General features: G+C 35.5%; 1 protein-coding gene across 5 annotated transcripts in view; it reads right to left on the bottom strand.

The window, feature by feature from the left end:
• Window positions 1–476: 476 nt before the first annotated feature.
• bsg (basigin) overlaps window positions 477–13,278 on the bottom strand; it is a 29,977-nt gene continuing 17,175 nt past the window's right edge. For 2 of the 5 annotated variants that reach the window (XM_069928164.1, XM_069928166.1), the window contains 5 exons: window positions 12,020–12,156; window positions 8,877–9,150; window positions 3,966–3,990; window positions 3,818–3,881; window positions 477–2,263 (listed from right to left, as the gene is read on the bottom strand). In XM_069928164.1, coding sequence (XP_069784265.1) covers window positions 3,821–3,881; window positions 3,966–3,990; window positions 8,877–9,150; window positions 12,020–12,156 — 497 coding nt within the window. In that variant the 3' untranslated portion in view covers window positions 477–2,263; window positions 3,818–3,820. Of the gene's footprint in view, window positions 2,264–3,816; window positions 3,882–3,965; window positions 3,991–4,502; window positions 4,578–7,780; window positions 7,862–8,876; window positions 9,151–12,019; window positions 12,157–13,278 lie in introns of those variants that run through there. The other 3 variants (XM_069928165.1, XR_011354431.1, XR_011354430.1) reach the window with 3 other exon arrangements.

The raw sequence follows: 13,278 nt of genomic DNA, 5'->3' as shown, positions 1-13,278 counted from the left end.
CTCATGGCTCTGAACTTCATTTTGCAGGCTAGCCGATACACAGGGTGACAATCTGAGAAAGTAAAGCCATACACAATAATACATAAAGATTGCTGGTTTCTGATATGGATTTTGAACAGTTATCTGGAATCACAACTATTATTCAGTAAGCATATCCAATAATTCTTAGCAAAGCTTCAATTTATGAACCTTTCAACAGATTTCACAAATCAACTGAATATGGAGTTCAGCTATCAATAACAAACTGAATAAATCATAAAACCCTATCAATTTAATGATGTCCATGGATCATTAATGAAAATAACAGACCTTCATTTCAGTGATACAAGATAAAGTCGCAGAAAGGGAACAGTCCATTGAATATCCATACATACCCAAAATAGCTTTCAAGTACTGGATCAGAAACAGCCCAGAGAGGAGTAATAATGAGAAAGGCCTGTGAATGAACTTGAAAGAATGCACAAAGTAACATAATATTGATAAAATCAAAGGATTTTAATTTTGTGAGTTCTGATACAAGGATTGCATAATGCTGAGGCATTGTAGCGACACGACTTTGAAAAAAATCTAATTTCAATTTAAAGGATTATTCCAGCAATAAAAGATTTAGCCAAAAAAATGATGTATTATAATTAACAAAGGTACTGAATAATGGCCAAATATTACAAATTATCCTCAGCCTGTACAAAAATTATACATTTTCACGGACTGAGGATTTCACTGACAGCAAAACAGACAATAGTTAAACTGCATTCCAGAAGTCATTCACGAAACACAAAATTAATAAGCAGTGCGACTGGTGAAAATTTATTTCAAACTCTGACAAGAGCAGATCCTTCAGGGGAGCACGTTTCAAAGGTTAAAAATCACCACATTAATTGGACCTTTTCTTTCCTGGACAAAGAGGCAGCAAAAATATTAGCAAACTAAGCTCCATCAACAATGGCACTAAAACAGACTGGCCATAATATACTATCTAAATACATTCTACGAATTGTAGCCTACAAAACAAAAAAAATTATGTCAAAGACCACAGATCATGCACGCAGTCTTACCAATAATACTGAAGAGTGAAAGTTGAAAACTATTTTGAGGACAATAATGGGAGCATTAGCAAATAACTTGAGTATTTTTTTTTAAACATCTGTGCATCTTTATTACAGAGTGATTTCTTGTGAAAAAGAGAATGGGCTGATGAAAGCTTGGAAAATGTGCAGATCTGGGGTGGTCTCAGAGCATCAGTCTTCATTTGAATCAAACCGATGAGCTGTTCTCCCAAATAGAAGGATCCAGCACCAATAACAGGATTCAGACCAGCTCTTGGAGGAATCCAATTCTTTGAACCCATGTTGCATAATTCTGATGGGAATTACACATTTCTTTCCCTCAAATTATTTTTAAGGTCCTAAAAATATGGACAGATGGGTTCCACTGAACTATATAGCAGACGAGAAAATTGGTATTTGACCCCTTTATCATTAAACCTTAATGTAAGCACGTTAGTGAATTTGTTGCAGTCACCAGGTGTGCTTCCAAATACAAGATTAAACTAGCATCAGAACATCAGCTAAATGGGTAGAAAGCCAAAATGATTTTAATTATCATAATGCCCGATCAGTTCATATGCTTACCATTAAAATATACCCTGTCACTTTATCACAATATCTATTAAAATGCTAAATTTAACCATAATTTCTGGAAATCACCACATTCTTGGGGATACAGCAATTGGGGGGAATAACAAAACAAAATTAGATAAATTTACTAGCATCACACTACACACACCAGAAGCCAATTTGCAAGATTAAAATATGAGAATAACGTGACAGCATCCATACTGTTGACCTCTATGTGATAAATTAAGGGTGAAACATTTGTATTTACAAATTCCAGCCTAAACAATTATGGTAATCAATTATATAAAACAGGATGATAAATTACTGCTTATGTTTAATAGAACACAAGTTTCAATCTAATCATTAAGAAAAAGCAAATCTTTACCAAGAACATTCAAGTCCAGTTATACAGGTGAGATCGGCTGAGAATTTTTACGCGGCTTCTTTAACTAATTGACTGCTGGTGCCAAAGGCAATACTGTAGTTGCAAATCACTTAACACAGTGCTGTTTTTCTAGAGATCCAAAAGCTTTAGGATCTGTGAATAGATCAAATATTTCAAATCATTTTGACGGTGACATTCTCTATGCTAACTAGAAAACCCATCTCCTCCTTGCAATCTTGCTTAAAGTTGTATAGGTCTCCTCCTAGAGGGAAAAAAGTGGTCTTGTCCAAATTATTTTCATCATTGTTCAGAACTTCAAGTAAAATGACAAGTGAACACAAGCTGTGATGGCACAATGTGTAATAGATCTCCTACTTCCGTACATGCTCTGCACATTAAACGGCTGATGACACATTTTATTTACAAACAAATCCCAACCCAAAAGTTTAAACTTGCTGTTCAGCAGCTCAAAACACTTCTAGTGATGCAATTATTAAAAAAAAAATTCAGTGAACTACAATCCTGAATGTATTACCACCAATGATCAGGATTATAAACTATTAGCCTTTATTAGTGTTTAATTGTTCTTCTATTATTTCATTGTGACAAATTATTATTTCCCCTATTTTTAACTGCAGGGGATCTATATTTGTGTTCATTAACCTTCCTTTAACATATTTAAAGAAACTTTTACAGTTAGTGCTCAAGTTCTTTGCAAATGTATTCGCACACTATCTTTCTTTTCGATTTGATCGTCTTTGCCAAATTCTAATCCTCGGGACTGCATTTTTTTTTCTGGGAATTGTACATCTTTTAAAATTTACTGTTATCTCTCATTTCCACTGAAATCCACAGCTGTAATTCATGTATGCTCTGTTTAAAAACTTTATCCATTATACAGTCAATCCACTTAAGAGTCCCTCAAACTATCACAGCCAATTCAAGCCTCTCATTTTATAGCCTCTCCCAGGAAGATTTGTTAATTGTTCCTTTCCATTCTCTCCTTATAGTTTTTTTTTGCTGTTCATGGTCTAAGCAATATGTTTCCATTTGGTTTTACATTGATTACTTTCTTGATCTTCCTTTGAACCTGTAACCAACCTGCAGGCATCGAGCCTGTATCTGAACTATTTTCCTCTCCCTTTTCGATCATCTAAGGAGTTCCATTTTAATCCCTGTTCCAAAATTTTAGCAAAATCTTCACCTTAAAGGTCTTCCTTTGTACCATTATTTTATCTGCCAAGGTTTGTTTTAAAGCCTTTTAATTCAGGATAACAGAATCAAATATATAGTACACTGCATACTGGATAATGCTACATTGGCTTCAATTGATAACCAAACAATCAGAAAATACTGACCAACACCGCAACCTGAAGAAGGTGCTTTTTTGGAGAACAGGTTAAGCATCTCAGTGGATGGAAAAGGTACTGTGGCTCAAAGAACTGTCATTTAACTGAAGCAAGACCATATTATTTCATCTTCATCACATGGCTTTTGTTGCAAGTTTTGTGCATAAATTACTTTCCATCTGTCTACACTAAAACATTGAATATTCTTTGAAAGTAGCTCATGACCGTAAAGTTTCTTTTCAAGCAGAGTCTTTACTTCCATTTTTTAGGCCTTTCATCAAATTCACTGAAATAATTCATTGATGTTTAAAACAAAAGTGACAATTCTGATTTTTGTTGTGCCATTTTAGAAGGGAGACCAAGATCAACATGCAAATGTAGGCATTGATTGGGATTATGAAACTGGAGCATAGTGAAAAAAAATTAAATAATGGATGACTTTAGTAGTTTAAAAAATATTCACTGACCTTTTAGTTAGAGTTTCGCTGCCTGATGTTTTTATCCTTATGATTGGTAGATGAATTGCTTTTCCTGTAGAAATTAGAAGACAGTTAATAGGCCATCTGCTATAAACTAAAAATTTAAAAAATCTTAATGAATGTTAGATAAACTTACAAAGGTGCAGATCCTTGCTCATCATCTGTTTAACATCAAATTTGCATGCAAAAAGAAAACAAAAGGTAGCTTAATAAAGGTACATTAAGATATTTGATGAATTCAGGGATATTACTTTATTCTGCTATTCAATGTTTTAGAACTTTTTAAATCAAGTTGTAACAAAGAGTTACTCGAAAAGAACTGGTTTGAGATTTTGGAGCTAAGGTTTAGTAAGGCCTTTGATAACACAGCTATTTTCTAATGTTAGAAGTACCGTTATGAAGGGCAGCATTTAATATTGAAAGATGGAAAACACTGACATAAAGGCACCAATTACATTCTATTGCTGGCCTTTATAAAAATAATGATGAACTTGAGTATGCGATGTAGTCATTTACAAAAAGTGCACTTTCTGTTTTTGCCACGATTTCCTACATTTTGCAAGTCATTTTTTTTTTAAATCACTAAGAATACACACCAAACTTTTAACAAGACTGCATCTTTATGTCAAAATACTATTAATAAATTTTTCTTCAGACCTTAAAATATGCTTACTGTATTAACAGATTCATTCCCCAAAATCAATTTACAGCAGCATTTTCTTTGCTGTTCAAGCCGAATATGATAATTCTGAAAGCAGAAAAGCAGGAATTTCTCAAGGCTAAAATTAACATTATTATATGTAGCTGTTTTAACACTCGGAGCTGCAGATTCGCATACTGCTTTGTACCTTAAGACAAGCTGTTTAGCATTGTTCTCTAAATGAAAAATGTTTAGGCTCAAGGTTTTACAATTTCTACTGTGATGTGTTTTTAAAAAATCATTTTAAAACCAATTTTAAGATTAAAAATTGTTGTGAAATTCTGGAATGAACCGAATACATTTTAAACACAGACCTTGTGCCTAATCTCATTTAATTTTGTCTTCAGTACTGTATAAATCAAAAAAAAAACAAGCACCACAGCCCAAAATTGATTTTTATTGAACAATGAAGCTAAGAGTGAAAACTGTTTGACATAAAATTATTGTCTTTGGTAGTCAACATAATATTCTATTAACCATCTGATTCAAATAAATTCTGTTTGGTCAAGTTGTAATCACTATGTCAATTTATGAATACATATTTTATTAGTCTCCCTTGATCAGATAGATTAAGATGGAATGTCAGGTGGGGGTGAAAATGAAACCTGCTATTGCAGGTACAGAATCTTTTATGCAAAACCTTTAGGACCAGACACTTTGTGGAATTCAGAATTTTTAAGATAATAAAATACTAACGGCAGTACATTAAGTAATTGCACCGATTTCAGATTCTTGCAAATCAAAGACACACACTAACTAGAAGGGTCTCTGGACTGGGGTGGGGGTGGTTTGCAGTGGCGGCGCTGGACGGGGGTCTATGAATCAGCCATCCGTACACAGCAAATCAGAGGCACTGTTCTGCTGGCACATATAAAGTAAGGATTCCCTTGGGTTCCACAAATACTGACACAGGATATTCAAGTTTGGGTTGAGCATGTGTCATGTCATATTTGGCACCAAACATGAGCTTTGATGTGCAGGAAAAGATGTTTGGATTTCAGATAAAAGATTACGTACCTGTATTGATACAAATCTTTTAAGAGCCATAGGGAAAGTCCAAGAGTGAAATTAAATGGATAGTTCTTCAGTAAGAGCAGCAGGTACAAACATTTCTTGTGTTATGCCATTCCATGATTAAATCATTAACATTTCCTCCCAGACTGGAAACTGAAGTAAATGAGGTTACAACTACTAGACTCCCCTTCCTTCAAGATCTTTGAGCAACAATTTATTTTTATAACTGTTCTATTTATATGCCAAAACTAGTGGGGATTATTTGTCTGCAAACCAAATGACACTAAATATGACAAATTCTGAAAACAAGTAGATCTGAGATGAATATAAAATTCACAGGGTCATTACATTTAGTTTTGTGTGAACATTCACCATGTCTGGACATTGAACTATACATGATTAACTTGCTGAAATATGGGAAATAAAGCAATTATAAACATATGACATCGCATAGCTATGAATATTGAGTAATTTAAACAATTTTTAAAAATCAATTTAAACAATTATCATGTTTGAAACTGCAGTGATGTGCCTAATTTTAAAATTTAAAATTAGCCCTCAAAATTTGCAAAACAAAACTGTTCAATGTAGATTCCTCCAAGTATTAAATAGCTTTACAATTTCATACTGAAATAATAGAAAGGGGCCAGATGAACCAGCAAATTATTCGATTTACAGTAATGTAATGCTAACACATGAATGGCATTTTGTGCAAAGGCAGCAGGAACCTGAATTCTGACTGCACATCCAGTGGCCTGTGTCCACTTGAGACCAACGCACATTTTATTCCACTTACCACAGGCTAAGAACCAGCAGCAAACGAGAAAGAAAATATGTTGCCTGAATTAAGAAAAACACTGTATTGCCAGACACTAAACAATAGAAACCTTGAAATATCAATTCTCCAGAAAATTGCATAGCAGCGACATGATATTCGCACTGAGAGTAATCTGTAATCAAACAACCTGGTGATGGCATTGGTCTTTGCCAGTAGAATAATTATCAGTCTGTTTTATAGCATCATATTTTTCGTTTCCTCTGAAATTAAGGGAGAAATAGATGTCTTGCATAAACTGAGTTGTCAATGTGAACAAGTTGATTTCAGCTCTCCATGATTATCCCTATTTGACACATGAATCAATAAAGAAAATCAATTTATTCCTGCAATTGTGGCCATTGGCTGCTCAAGATTTGAATAAATTTTATTGCTTGCAAATGTCAGAAAGGCACAGAGGCACTCTTCTTGTACCCATACTTCCTATCACAGAATTTAATGAAGGGCACTCATTGATAATTTGTCATGGAACTCTTTTGTGTTGTCACATTGGCAGGCAAACTACAGAACAAAGTAATATCCAATTCAACAGCAAGTTAAGAGTACAACAATTATATTATTTCATTACTATTGTTCTTTAGAAAAGCTGGCAAGACAGTGAAGGGGAAGGGAAACAGGTCTTAAACAGTGATGAATGTGACTTCAAAAAGGTGAATACCTTTAGCTGGAGACTATAGGCTACATTTTGGAAAAAAATGTGGATGGGGTGTAAACTGAGCGGCATGAATTTTAGGGCCGAACTGGCCTGTTACAGTGCTGTATGTCTCAATTTTTTTTTAAAAATTGCTTTGTGGCATATTAATCTGCTTGGTTTTACAAACGACAAAAACTGGAGCAAAAATTCCCAGATCCAATAGCTGCAATTTTGTAATGGTCCCAAGAACTGGAATCTCATGCTGTAACGTGTAATCAGATCTCTTCCCTCCCCTCCTTTAGCATTCTAGTTGCTCTCAATGAAACATCCCTGATCTGCTCTCAAACAACCAGTACCTTCCCTTCGAGCTGTGGACTCCATCCACTTTGCCATGCAGTAAAACTACCTAGCCTCCCCAACAAAACCACCACATATATTGCTCAAAGTGAAAATCTGACGTCCAAAATAATATTTTTGACCCAAAGTTAGCAACACTGTTCAAACACTCAAATAAAGGCATCTCTAGTGTCAATTCAGATAGGGTTAAACTAGATCCAAGAAAACAATTAAGCAATGTTTTTTTTAATTGCAAAAGTTAATATATTTGATTACTTCTATTGAAAGTTTCAAAATGTTGATAACATTTACAGATTATGCAAGGTGGTCACTTTATTACTTGACTTAAGTAACACTGCATTATCTTTTAAAAAAAATCCCTCTGGAATTAACTTCCTAAAATATTCCCCTCTCCATTCTTAAGATTCTTACTAAAACAAGTCCTTTTGACCAGGTCTGTTCCAACATCAGAAATAAAAACATGCTGGAAATACTTAGCAGGTCAGGAAGCATCTGTGGAAAGAGAAACAGTTAATGTTTCGACAGGGCAAAGACCTTTTATCAGAAAAAAAAAGACAAAAAATTAATTGTTTCTTGATCTAGAAACACCACCAACCTGATGAGCGTTTCCAACATTTTGTTTCATTTTAGTAATTCTAACATCTTCAATTTTTTTTCTCCTTGGAAGTATTAGGCCATCATTCTATTACATCTGCCTTTGAAGCCATGTGAGTTATTTTACCATTAAGGACATCTCCAAGGACTTTGATGGATGAGAAACCACCCAAATCTCCTGCAAATTAATTAACTTCTCCCTACACTATTGAAAATTCTGAGAGACATCGTCTTCAAAAAGTGGTCTACAGCTGATTTTAAATCTGACCATTTACAACACAGATAATAGACTTATTAAACCTCTTAAATCACCGAGACAATCCACAAAAACTGAAAGAAATGAAGATTAAAAAGTAGAATGATCACTACAGAAAAAAACAATTTAGAGATAGAGGGGAAAAAAATCATTAAAAATTCCACTACAGCTAAATTAGTTAAAAACAATGAACAAATTGATACAACAATTACATTTGGGGGCAGGGGGTCAACTTTTACACAGTATCAACTATTACACTCACCTATATTTTAAACTTATTTACATATGAAAAATAAATTCAAGTTGTTTGAAAGTCAGAAATTAAATTTTAAAGCAGTTGTGCCTTGTTTTGCCAGTTGAGATATCACATTTCATCAAAAACATTTACCTTGCATTGGAAATTCCACAATAACATTCAGTCAAAAATATAATTGGGAAATATCAACGTTTTTTAAAAAGTCATCCGAAGGAGGTCTTCCAAATGTTGGAAGAATGATCGGAGAAATCCCCGATCCCAAGTATAAATCCAGTTACAGGTCCTTGAGTCAGCTCTGGTCCTGAAAAAGTTATTCTCATGTCTTTCCAAATCAGCTGTTAAGCCTGAAATACATTATACAAATGCACACATTGACCGACACAAAATAGTTATTAACTTACCATCTGATATTTCATCAGGCTTTCTCCTTTTCTCATAAATGAAGATAATTGCAACAAGCACAATAACCTCAGCAACAATTCCCAAGAATGGCCAGACAGCAGCAAAGCGGCCGCGCACTCGAAAGTGAATGGTTTCAACTCTTGCACCAATTTCATTGGTTGCATTGCAAAAATAATCGCCCTGATCTTCCTCAATATTCAGAGGAAAGATGCGCAGCTCAGTCTTGTTTCCCATGTTCTTGATGGCAATGTTCTTTGTTCCATTGACAAGCAGCTAAAATTGAAATAAATATTAAAATACTTCAATAAATATCAAAAACTGTCCTTAAATGTTTTTAATTTTCTTGGTTCTAATGAAGGAATTCAAAGTATATCCGACGACCCCAGGATACATAGAGATTTTATTGTCATCTACACAAGTCCATGTGCACCAAAATTCTTACTTGCAGTCGCCACAAAATACAATGCACAAAAAATAGTGCAAATTAAATGATCATAACAGGTCATAAGTCAAAGTAATACAATACAGTATAAAATAGATAATTTAGTATCTACAGTTGCAGTGAGTGCAAAAATAATAATGTTTTAATAGTGCAGACTGATCTTTTAGTGATTCCAGTGTAGTTTATTGTTGGGATAGTTCAGGTAGGGTCAAAAGCCTGATTGATAGCTGTTGGAATGAAAAACTGTTCTTGAACCCTAAAGATGCTGGTCTTCTCCACCTTCTGTCTTAAGATAGCTGCATGAAAACATCATGACCAGAGTGATGGGGATCCTCTACGATGGTAGGTGTTTTCTTGAGGTTTAGGAAATTTACTTCCTGCTTTTATTTCTTTGTAACCGGCTTTTGTATATTCTGTCACCAAATGGATGATCAACTCATGCATAGGTCAATACTCCACCATTTCCTTTGTTATTAGATTTTGTTTAATGCTCCCGAAAAAAAAATCAAGCCAATTTTCACCACGTTAAATAGATAAATGAAAAAATACATTTTAACTGTACACTTAAAGGTTTAAGCTTCATGCACATTAAAAGTAGCATGGTATGTATGCTCAACAAAACATTAGACTTTGTTAAACAGAAAACATGATCTCCAGACTTCAATGTTGTACCGACCCATATATTCCTTAGGAAAAAAGTACTAAACCCTCCTTATCCCGTAACCCTCTATTTTTCTTCCATCCCTGTGCCTGTCCAAGAGTCTCTTAAATGCCCCAATGTTTCAGCCTTCACCACCATCCCCGGCAAGGCATTCCTGGCTCCCACAACTCTCAGTATAAAAATACTTACCCCTGATGTCTCCCTCAATCTTCTCTCCCATAACGTTGTACATATGTCCACTGGTGTTTGCTGATCCTGCCCTAGGAAACAGGCGCCAGCTGTCCACCCTATCTTTGCCTCTCATAATCTTACAGACCTCTATCAAATATCTTCTCATCCTTCTATGGCCCAAAGAGAAAAGTCCCAGTTCTGCTAACAAAGCCTCATAAGGCTATTTTCCAATCCAGGCAACATCCTAGTAAATCTCCTCTGCACCCTCTCCATAGCTTCCACATCCTTCCTATAACGAGGTAAGCAGAACTGAACACAATACTCTAAATGTGGTCTCACCAGATTCGTGGAGTTGCAACATTACCTCTCTACTCTTGAACTTAATCCCCCTTTAATGAAGCCCAGCACCCCAAATTGGCCTTCTTAACTACTCTATCAACCTGTGTGAGGACCTTGAGGGATGCATGGATTTGTTCACCCATAATCTTAAGTAACTAAGCATTAACCCTTTGCTCAGCCTTCTGGTGAATCACCTCACACTCATCCAGAATGAACTTCATCTGTCACTTCTCCACCCAACTCTGCATCCTGTCTATATAATCTCTTGTAATCTTCAACGACCTTCAGCTCCTCCATAACTCCTCCAACCTTTGTATCATTTGCAAATTTATTGACCCATCCTTCAGTCTTTTCATGCAGGTCATTTATAAAGATCTCAAAGCCGGGGTCCCAGAACAGATCCTTGCAGTACTCCACTAGTCATTGACCTCCAGGCAGAATACATTCCCTCCACGCAGCCAAAGTTCCATGGATCCCACACATCATGACTTTCTGAACGAGTTTCTCACGGAGGACCTTGTCAAATGCCTTGCGAAAATCCATGTAGACCATATCTATTGCCCTATCCTCATCAATTTATTTTGTTACATCCCAAAAAACTCAATTAGGCTCGTGAGGCATGACCTTCCCTTCACAAATTCATGTTGATTATCCCTGAGTAGACTGGATTTCTCCAAATGCTCATAGATCCTATCCTTAAGAATCCTCTCCAATAGTTTGTATACCACTGACATAAGACTCACCAGTCTACTATTTCCAGGATTCTTCCTATTAAGTTTTTTTTTTTTAAAAACAAGGGGGGGGGGGGGTCCTACATTTGCCATTTTCCAACCCTCCTGCACTTCCCATGGCCAAAGAGGACTTCAAGATCACAAGTTCTGCCCCAGCTATCTCTTCCTTCATTTCCCACAGCAATCTGGGGTATATTGCACCCGGCCACTTAACAATCTTGAAGTTTTCCTATTCCCTTTTTAAACGCTTCACCTCAAGCTGGTTCCCAACACTCACAGCTCTCCAGAGTCCCTTGCTCCTCCTCTTTCAACAACGGTCCTGAAATGACTATGAGCGGAGTACAACAGTTGCACTTTGATCAGTGGCTGGACCTCTTTAATGATAACTACTCCAGGAACATTGCATAATTCTTACATCACATTTGGGGTTTTTTTTTTTCCACACTAACTATAGATGATTTATCTTTTATATTTCTCATCTTATTTTCTCTCAATTGATCATTTATACTTGTTAATGTATTTCATGCATCTGCAGCAAGCAGTCCATTGTACTGAAGAACATGACAATAAACTTTTTTCATTGGAGCAAGATACATTTCAGAAAAAATACAAAAGTTCAATTGTAATTAAAAAATAAATAAATAAATAAAAGAAAAAGCTCCCCCCTCGCGCGCTAAAAAAAAAGTTCAATTGGCCAGAAGCAATGCTGCATCCTCAAGAAAGAGAATAAATTAAACAACAAGCAAAATAAGCAGTTTTGTCATCCATAATTCATTGGTTATTTAATGTGGCATTTACCTCAGTACCAGTATTGGTCTGCCTGGACCATATCCAGTTCTCAACAGGTGGATACCCACTGCTCCGACACACCATCACTCCATAATCTCCCTCATTTCCATGTTCAGATTTCTTATCAATATTCACACCAGGTGGCGCTAGTTAAAAATAAACAATTCACTTACTTTCAATTAATACCAACATTTTTCACAACACACATATCTGAGGGCAACACAAAAGAATGTGAAGAGTTGGATACACAAGTTGTTTTTAAGATACTGCAACTCAAATTACTTGCTCTTTTATGTCTGAATGCAGCTCAGCACAAGGCCTTTATGTCATCAGAAAGATTTTTTTGTCGAATGGCCCTCTATACTCCATCATCGGCAAAACCTCACCCAAGATCGTAAATCTGATTCCCTTCTCCCCCCCCCACTACCCCCCAAGCAAAATTGATTTATTCTTGTGAAACCATAAATTCAAATGGGCTATATAAAAATAACTTGAGCTGCTGCTACAATCTAAATTTAGTTAGACATCTCCTGGTTCTGGTGATTTTCTTCCAGCATTTCTTGGGTACCTATGCTAAGGTGGTATCAGCTGTACAGTAAACCATTAGAACTTAGATAGGCTAAACAGGAGTCAAAATGCACCTCAATGTGCTAGATAGACCAAACTCCAACTAAAATAGAACTATGGTGAAAAAAATCTTATTCAGCTGGTAAATTACACTGAACCAGAGTAGAAATGGAACTCAATGAACGTTACAGTTCTTTTTCTATTTCAGACAATACTATTTTGATAATGCTGTATATCAAGCTTCAGGTACAACAAATTATTCCAGGCAGAACCATAAAAAAAGCTCACAGTACAAAAAAACACTGAGACATGAAACAAATTTCTCATCAACCAGATGAATATTAGGGGTTGAAGAATGACCCAAATAGACAAATGCCATCAATCCCAATTAAATTTGTGATCAGAGAGGGTAATCAGGCAGTTAGAAACACAGACAGACATCTGACATTATGGTTACTTGCAATTATGATAGCTTAAATTATTATTTCTTCAAGTATATTATCTCTATTTTCTGGGGGAGTTTATAATACCCTGAGAATATCGTGCATTTGCTTTGTAGAAAGAAAACAAAGCATCTGTCACCATGATTTTGAAGACTTGCATTTAAATAATCAACAAGGGTATTCTAAAAGATTTTTTAGGAAATATGGCAGCGAACTTGCACACAGCAATTCAAAGCTCACTTTTATTGTCCAAATGCA

This window comes from Narcine bancroftii, chromosome 3 (genome assembly GCF_036971445.1).
Source record: "Narcine bancroftii isolate sNarBan1 chromosome 3, sNarBan1.hap1, whole genome shotgun sequence".
Lineage (NCBI taxonomy): Eukaryota > Metazoa > Chordata > Chondrichthyes > Torpediniformes > Narcinidae > Narcine > Narcine bancroftii.
The sequence above is the reverse complement of the archived record's forward strand: the minus strand, read 5'-3'. Positions and strand labels throughout refer to the sequence as shown.